Source organism: Sinocyclocheilus anshuiensis, unplaced genomic scaffold, assembly GCF_001515605.1.
Source record: "Sinocyclocheilus anshuiensis isolate Anshui unplaced genomic scaffold, SAMN03320099.WGS_v1.1 scaffold797, whole genome shotgun sequence".
NCBI classification, from domain to species: Eukaryota; Metazoa; Chordata; class Actinopteri; order Cypriniformes; family Cyprinidae; genus Sinocyclocheilus; species Sinocyclocheilus anshuiensis.
This window is the reverse complement of record NW_015540874.1, coordinates 208,981-218,041: the sequence shown is the minus strand read 5'-3', so window position 1 is coordinate 218,041 and position 9,061 is coordinate 208,981. Positions and strand designations below refer to the sequence as shown.

Genomic DNA, 9,061 nt, shown 5'->3' with positions numbered 1-9,061 from the left:
CCCCCCCCCACTGTCAGTATATTATAACATTTTGTTCCTATTATATTATTATCATATTCACAGAATTGTTGGTATCATTTGCATTTCAAATACAGCTTTTTTTTCATCACCACAACTACTTCTTTGTTGAAACCTTCTGAAATGTACGCACAATTCTGTTTTTATATTAATCCAAATATCAAAAACCAAGTGTTCTGTCTGATATTGTGACTGCTGCACTGTAGAGAGCTTGAAGACTCAGCATCAGACACTGCCAGAATGTAGATGATAGTCGATCATTTAAATCCTGCCTCTGCCTCCAACACCATATTATTTGGATGCAATTTACAAATGCATTCCGTCTTCCAAACGCTGAGTAAAATAGTATCATAATCAGATCAAGTTTACACAGGCTTTGAAACACTTTGGCCAAACTATTACCAAGTCATAGCCATTTCATAATGACAAACAAATTGTTTGCTTAATTTTCCTTTCAGTCAGGAGCAATATCCATGTGGAAGGTGTTTATGTACTTAACCCTGCTTTTTTTAATTATTATTATTAGTGTTTATCATGCCAGATATACATAATAAATCATTTACAGATTCTTCATTAGCCTTAAAGTTGTGTGCCTTTTTGGAGTATATAATTAAAAAAAAAAAAAAGGCTCTGCCGTTGGGTTGGTGGAGGTTATTATAACTTTGAAAAGTGTTCTCTTCCCTCTTGCGCCATTTGGACAGGAGATATTCATTTAAACAGAACATCATTCACATTACATTCAGTCTGTGTCGTTTGAGTTGATGTGAATATGAATCATGTCGACTGGCATTGCTTTGTCTTCCTTTGGATCGCTTTTAATTAAGCATAGTAAATAACTCCATAGAAAATAACATTAAAATAAAAACGTTAAACGAAAATTTTAAAAACAGTCTTGATTTAAATTTCAGGGCTTGTCACTGAATCACTAACTTTGGAGCACTCATAGCTCTTACAGAAAAAAAAGGTTACTCTTATTTTATTTGTTCTTTTATGTGACGTGCTTCAATGATTGTCCGATAGTTCTGAGACTTTTTGGATCAGTTCATGTATTCCAGGTAATGTGATACGCATAATGCATTATGCTACTAGGTCAGTGTTTTTAGACTCGCATTCTGATTTTTATATTTACAATTAAATGGCCATATTCTGCTTAACTCGCTTGCAGCGCAATTTTTTTTTTTTTACAAGATACGTTATTACACAATTTCGAACTATATTCGCATTAACTTTAATTCCCAATCTACAATCTATTATTGAAGTCCACGGTATTGAATTTAAAAATGCAAAAAAAATAAAACAATTAAAAATAGAATAACATTTTTTAGAGCTTGTTACAAAATGAAAATAATCTATTTATTAAAAGTCTAAATTTATGCTAAACTTGTGTCCTTTAATTACCAGGTAATTTCAAATAGTATACAACACCATAGATAATATAGAATTCTGAACATGTATGCAGTTTTATTTTCGTGATGTAAACTATACATATGTATTCTTTGGATCGGAACAAACAGACAAGCCTCTGAAATGAGCCAACAGATAACCAAAAAAATATCGTTCTCTCTTCTGCGTAATATAAATTGATAGACCCTAAAGTCATAAATGGGTGGCACATTATTATTATTAATATTAATATTATTATTAACGTCTGTGTAAGGTAGGTTTCCGAAATATTTAAATTAGGAGAGGTAGCTGAATTTGTAACAAATTCAAGTAAATAATTAACTAAATTAACGCCAATTAAGAAGTAAAGGGCAGACATTAAACATTGTTTGTATGTAAATAAAGGTTTCTTCCTCTTAAAATCAGTGAAAGGTTTCCTTCCATCGACTTTTTAATAATAAATGTATTATCAGATATTAATTGAATAAAAACACTCTTCACAGAAATTACTCTACACACATTAATTCCCCAACAATGGCGAGCGGTTTAATTGATTTATTGTTAACGTTCAATTGGTTTGAAACATATACAGCAGCAATCGTCTTTGTGTCTTTGTTTTAATTTACCGGAAAAAAAAAAGAATAGAATAAATGACCAACGAAAAGACTCAAACATTTATATTACAAGTAAACAAAAACTTAAGTGTTAGCCAAATATACAGTGCCTACTTTTCATTTCTCTAAATGTTCAGGCATTTATTGAGATCTGGGAACTTTTCCAGTTTCCAGTTCTTGCTAGAAGTTCATACCTGGAATATGAAACATTGCTTCCCGTGTCCTGGCATTGCCATAGATGTGGAGCAGCAATTTTGTTCAACATCAGACAACCTTCTACTAGAACAACAAGAGGAGGTCCCAAACATAGAGCGTGAGGCTAGAAATTGTTATTTTGTCCATAATGAGTAGCAGGGTCATTGTAGAAAACTGTGACCACAAAAACTGTTTTTTAGAAAAAAAAGTGGCAAATTTCCGGCAAAAACTGGCTCCTTTGATCCGACCACCCGCCACACGGATGCTCGGCTTGCGAAGCACTGTCTGCTTTTGGCCTCGCTCGCAGTTCTTAGTTCAGATGACGCTAAAGTTTGTGGGAAAACGGAGGAAAGAAAAGGTGCCCGGTCTTACCACGTTCTGCCATAAAGCAGATTTGACGTGACCATGTTATTTGTGTAATCTACAGTAGTGTCTATCTGGCCCATGTTGTTCATCTGCGAGTGGAGTGAGGGGGGACTGGGGGACATTTCCTCCAGGTCTTGGGCCTGGACCAGTGCGTTGACCTGCTGGGTTTGGTGTTGGTTCATAGAGTTACTGGAGGTAGGAAGCACGATCCCAGAACCGTTCTGCTGCTGCTGCTGCATCTGCTGTTGGTTTGGCGTCGGTGTGTTGGAGCCGTTTTGACAAGGCTTGCCATCCTTCACTAAGACAGGGACAGCCACTCTCCTCGGCGACTGCTGCTGTTGACACAGGTTGCCCTCCTGTTGAAGCTGCTGCGCTACTTTGTCCTTGGCCTGCCGTTTCATCTTGTAGCGATGATTCTGAAACCAGATCTTGACCTGCGTCGGGGTTAGATGTATCATGCTAGCCAGGTGTTCCCTCTCGGGCGCTGAGATGTATTTCTGTTCTTGACCTGCGTCGGGGTTAGATGTATCATGCTAGCCAGGTGTTCCCTCTCGGGCGCTGAGAGGTATTTCTGTTGCTTAAATCTCCTTTCCAGCTCGTAGACCTGTGCTTGAGAGAAGAGCACCCGTCGTTTCCTCCTTGGCGCTGCGTGGAGAGGTGGGATGGATTTGGTGGTGTCGGCCATGCCTGTCAGCGTGCCCATTCCTGTCATGTTCATACCTGTGGAAGGTCCCATGAATCTAGAAACTTCAAAATATGCATACAGACGTACGGCCATTCAATTAGTAGCAGTGTTGGGCTAAATTGTTAATCATTTGTGCAGCAATAAGAGTTTTGAAACGCTCAGTGCAGCATTTACGCGTGCACAAATGAACGAATATAAATGTTTCAGTTATAATTAACTTAAATCTACACGATGGGAAAATCAGCAGTAACAATAACAGCGACAATGCTATGAAGGCAAAGTATGAGCAATAGTGCTGATGCGTAAAACTAACGAAAACTCGCTGGAAACTCAGTAAATAAGTAGCACATGCATGCAACGAGCAACGCGGCGAGAGATAAATCAAAAGAATGCAAGAGAACTTACTTGTTGAGTATCTAGGGTCAGGATTGGCGCCGTACCACCCTGTTGCTGCTGCGCTGTTTCTCATAGTTTCTTGGTAAGAGGGTAGGTCCCCCATGTTGGCAATGCTGCCATTGCAGTAGCCCCCCATTGCATTGTGCGAGAACTGGGAGACGGAGTGTGGCATATGGTAGGTGGTCGCCACAGTGGCGTTGTGGCTCATAGAGTGTTGCTGCATGCCAGTCTGGGACACCTGATGTTGCCGGTACGCTCCCAATGGAGATGTGAGGTTTCCAGTGCTCTCCATGCCACTAAACTTCTTGTAAGTCTCCTCAATTGGGCTCAAAATATCTGTCACTGAGAAAGGTGTCGTGTGCTTTGGGCTCAGCGACATGGTTCAGTAAAAGCAGATAGATATGTGGTGGTGGAGCGCAGCCGTGTTGTTGTATCAGCTCTGTTCTCGTGGACGTCGACGTAAGAGAGTGCTTGTAGTATGCCGGAGATCCGATTGATCGCCTTGGAGAAGGAGGCGAGCCCTGGCCACTCTTATCTCAGGTTTATTGTAGCCAGGCGCCAAATTTACGACAAACATGAGGGGCGGAGCGACTCCCTACACCAGCAAACAATAGTCATTGACATCTCAGCAAGATAATTGAGAAAAAATGTTGTTAGTTTCACATTACATTTATCATCATGCCGACTGAACATTTGTAATGGTCATATTTACCCTTTTTTTTGCCGTAGCTACAATTCACGAGTCTGACATCGTCCTCAAATCGAATTGAGCCGACGTTGTCAGTCTGTCTGAAGTCTACCTTTTCTTCTTCTTTTTTTTAGGCGCTGTTAATCTGCGTCAATAGGGAATTCCATACTTTTTCCAACTTTGAGAGCACTCCGAGTCATAAGCGCCAGTGCGCACTGTCAGAGTGGCACAATGAAGACCCCCTCCAGTCTATGACCTAATTTATGCGTCTTAAGCAGCGCTAAGGGTCTCTCCCAAATAAGATCATAGTAAAAAAAAAAATGTCCACAGAAAATCGACATCAGAAGTACAGCTACATTTTTTAAAAACAGTTTCTAAAACAAAAAGAGTTTGTAATAGATATAAACCTGGAAATCGACATTGAGGTAAAACGTATGTTAATCGTATAAGCTTATGAAGAACGTAAATTGTCAAAATTAACATTTATGTTTTAAAACGTTCGGTATATCCTCAGCAAAAATTTTTATAATAAATACAATAAAGCTCATTTAACCTGTTTAATTCATCCGATCTGTTTCAAATTCTTTATGGGTCAATAACCTCACGGATGTGAGCAGGCCTATGGATATTAATAATTACAGTTCACATTTTATGCAGTTTAAAAACAAAAAATAGTGTGGGGCACATTTTGCGTGGCCCAATTTTGGCACTTCATATAAATGTAAAAAAAAGGCTCTAAAAATAAGACTAATTTTAAATGCTGCAGGAAAACATGGATAAGCCAAGCATGTACGCTCATGAAGTTTTAAAACTACAAGTTTAGGAACAAGAAACATTTACATGCCTGCATCCATCAGTCATGTTGAACACACCTCCGTCTAATTCGACCACGTGGGTGGATGCTGGTCTCACACGTTTGGCTATACTGTACAAGTAGCCTATGTAAGGTGACATTTCGTTTAGTAACACTACACATTTCTACTCTTTTCGTAAACTTGCAACACAAAACAAACAGTAGCATCCAACGTTCTCTTCTGACTACTAAACGTTCAGCAAATCATGTTTAAGTGTTTAATTATCGATATGTTTAATTTGGGATCATTCTGAGGCCATCCAGTTCGAAGCATCACATATAGTTTGTCTTGTGACTCAGAGCGAGAAACTCGTCTAAGGTTTTGTGCGCCTGATCCATTAGGTAAATGAGGGCCACTCAACCTTGTGGAATATTAAGGCAGAGAGCATGACCGAGGGCCAAGCAACCGCCTCACTCTGATGCTGGAGAAACCACTGGATGGGTGACCGCTTAGCACCAAGTCACTCAAGAAAAACTAAAAAATGTTTTGTCTGTAGGCTATACTTCAATGCGGAAGGAACACATGAAAAATCTATCATCAGAGATGGGACTGGGATATACTGGACAACATTTGCTCAGGTACTGAAACAGGTTGCTGTGGGAAATGAATCTCGTTGCATTGGAGGCAGCGTGTTTGCCGAGTTTAGTTTAGATGGATTGTTCTGTATTAATGTCCATGTAAGTTTAGGAACTCGCAGAATTTCTCTTCAAATACGTATGTGCGTATATGTGTGTCTGCGTGTTGGTGGGTGCAATGTTACTCCCGGGAAAATAATAAGATTATATAAAAAAATTTAAAAAATAAACTAACAGTGGCTAATGAATGAGTTACACTAGTTACTAAAGCTGAAACTGAAAAATGATTAAGAGTGCTTATGTGTTGCTTTAGAGGTGGATTTTCCAATCCATATATATATATATATATATATATATACACTTTAAAATGATTCAGTAGGCCTATATTATAAATTATTCTGACGCATGTCTTTTTGCTTGAATAAAATGTATTCCCATTCAACTGAATTAATCGGTGAATGTGCGAACAACTAGTTCATTAATAAAATACAAATATTACCGTGCTTAGTTTTCTTTGAACATGCTTTAACTAAGAATGAACTGAATTCAGTTTCAGTCAAACTAATTACGCATTTCTAAGCATGTTTATGTTTCTGTGTGAGACTTGGAGGTAACATGTAACAGTGAAAAGTCTAAGTCGAGAATTCTTAGGACATTTCTGTGCAGTTTTGTTTGTGTTTGACTTAGCTGCGAGTTAGCTGTCACATATGGCCCTTCTCCTTTAATGCGTGAAAACAGCTGTTGGTAATTGGGTTGCCATCAAAATAAAAGGCATGGCCTGTAGTATTCCTTTGAACGTTGTTTTTAATCTGCAGTTTATTTTAATTCACGTTTGGTTTGCAATTCGTTGCCTTTCTTAAACAACTATCCTCATTTAAAGCAGAGCATACATATAGCCTAAGTCTTGGAGTGAATGGGCAAACACATGCGTCCACTGGAGTGCCTGATGGATCAAGGGTCAGTGAAGGGAAAGAGAGCTTGGAGTAAGAGCTGAGGTCCTGACCCATTATCTCACAGAACCGACTGTGAAACAAAGTGTCGAGAATAAGTTAATGTCTACTTTGCGGTATATGCACAAGGGCTCGGAGTGGTACTAATATTGTGTATTGGCATCACATTCAATAACGCACAATTTAAAATGCAATATAAAACACATCAAAATATGTTACGAGTATATAGAAAAAGAAAAAATCCTAACCTCACGAGCAAACTATGGTCTAGCTGCTGCGGCAAAAAAAAAAAAAAAAAAAAAAAAATCGGGTCAACAAGGTGCAGTGTTTCAAATCCTTTGTGTAAATAAAACATCCACAGATCCACAAGTCATCAAAAATCAAGTTTGAGTATTTATTTCAATTATAGTGCTGATGTTGCACATGCCACAGCCTATAGTTTCCTCCTGGGTAAATGTATTAAAATGAGGAGTCAAGATACATTGAATCATGATACTCCACAACCCGCGACTATTTCTTTAATTAATTTAGAGGACAATTATGTTAATTAAGATCGGCATATCAGATTTCGTATTACCTTTGTTACAGCTTTAACAGCAAGACTATGACTCGTTGAATACGTCTACAACACGCTCTGAGGCGCATATATCATAAAACGCAAATGCAAAAATAACTAGACAATACCGCGATATTTGCTTTTTCATCTAAGGAAACTGTGCAGTAGATGCATAGGCTTAAAACACTGTGTTATCGTTGCTTATAATGACTCACAAAATTCAAAAATCCATAATAAATGACAGCAAGGATGCTCCTGCATGGGCGATCTTACATGTTTTTCCTATAAGTGTCTATAGGTGCAACACAAACCCGATACAGGTGCAACAGGGCCTACCATTTACAGATAGCGCTTACACAAACTATTAGCAGCATATCTACCTAAGGCGTTTACATTCATGTAACATAGGCTATAAAGTAATATTAAGCAGTCTACATGTTGATATTTTAAGCTTCATATAGCTAAATTGAATACCTATACATAAAAAAAACTAATTTTTAAAGCGTTCTTACTCAAATAATTCTTTTTTATTGTTCATTATTTTGTATTTAAATAAAATAACATGTATAGGCTCCAAAGAGATTCTTTAGTTGCCTTTCTGTCTTTCAAAATGTTATTTGAATATTCACAAGTCCTTGATATATATAACAAGTACGAATCTCGTCCCCAGCCTTCAAAACACATCTCATATCTTTATAATCCGTTGTCTTGTATAACGCGCTGTCTAGAAGCAACATAAAATGAAATGACATTTTCAGTCATTTTGATTTTATTTCAAATAAAAATGATCTTAAAATAGTCAGGAAATATTATTGTTTATCCGCTTAAGTTATGCATATCTAACATATAAAATAGATGCCATGCGCAGACACGAGCTTCAATTAAAGTAAGGCAGTTTTAATATGTATAATATTTCGAAATAAAAGATTGCTATTACCAAATTTTGTAACTCGTTCTTTAATTAGCATACAGTAATCTAAGAATCCTTCTACACATGAAGCAATTGCCACTTCGCTTATGTCGACCATTTTGTACTATAAGCAGGCAGGGTGCACGTCCTAGCTTCCCAGTTGTAGTAAAAAAGCAGCCTTTAAGTACTGCATACCCACCGTTAAGAAGGTTAAAGGTCCTCCCAAGAGGAGCAAGTATCTGGTAGGCCTCTCCAAAATCTTATTCTTCCGCGCAAGTTTTCATTCAAATGTAATTAATGGACCTCGATGGACGAAATGATGCTAATAGGTTGCAGAACACCGGGCGCCGGAGAGAAATGCTATCTCCAGAATTATATATAAAAGGCGTATTAGTTTACATCTTGTATATATATTTTTAACATTTTAAAGCAATCCTATAACACGGAGTTTGCGAATAGAGGTTGCAATTTATCGTGGTATGAAGGCCTATCGTATATTCGCTGTTCTTCTTCTTCTTCAAAAAAAATGGTTGTGTTAAAGCACAAAGAAGGAAGCACATTTTCCTACATCACTGAATATTGCTGCGTAAATAGGTACCTTATTAAGTTTCAAAAGAATGTGCATTCTAAATAAACTTTGAAAGTGATTTATAATTTTGGTTTTCACGGAATTGTGGAAAATCCACATCCTTCAGTTAGTGTTCAAAATGTACTAATCATTTCATTTTTCTTTAGTGATTTGTTTGTGTATTGTTGTGGTTTCGGCTCTAAAGATAATAAAATGGACATTTGGTTAAAGCAGTTAACTATATTTGTGGTGCAATTATATATTTGAAGGACAGACTGTGAAAAAACACTTCATAATACTTCA

The 9,061-nt window shown here is 37.5% G+C and overlaps 1 protein-coding gene across 1 annotated transcript; it reads right to left on the bottom strand.

The window, feature by feature from the left end:
- Positions 1-2,517: 2,517 nt before the first annotated feature.
- LOC107688185 (homeobox protein Nkx-2.4-like) lies at positions 2,518-4,048 on the bottom strand. Its single transcript, XM_016485781.1, has 3 exons — positions 3,667-4,048; positions 3,085-3,323; positions 2,518-3,010 (listed from the first exon to the last, which is right to left on the bottom strand). Exons 1-3 carry the CDS (start codon positions 4,034-4,036, stop codon positions 2,579-2,581), a joined length of 1,041 nt encoding a protein of 346 aa, XP_016341267.1. The 5' UTR covers positions 4,037-4,048; the 3' UTR covers positions 2,518-2,578.
- Positions 4,049-9,061: the final 5,013 nt, after the last annotated feature.

What these genes read in the sequence shown, in the direction of transcription:
- LOC107688185 (XM_016485781.1), bottom strand. Translation starts at nt 4,036, where the DNA reads ATGTCGCTGAGCCCAAAGCACACGACACCTTTCTCAGTGACAGATATT. An exon ending in TGACCCTAGATACTCAACAA is followed by an intron (nt 3,324 to 3,666) that starts GTAAGTTCTCTT and finishes CATATTTTGAAG; the next exon opens with TTTCTAGATTCATGGGACCT. An exon ending in TACATCTAACCCCGACGCAG is followed by an intron (nt 3,011 to 3,084) that starts GTCAAGAACAGA and finishes ACCCCGACGCAG; the next exon opens with GTCAAGATCTGGTTTCAGAA.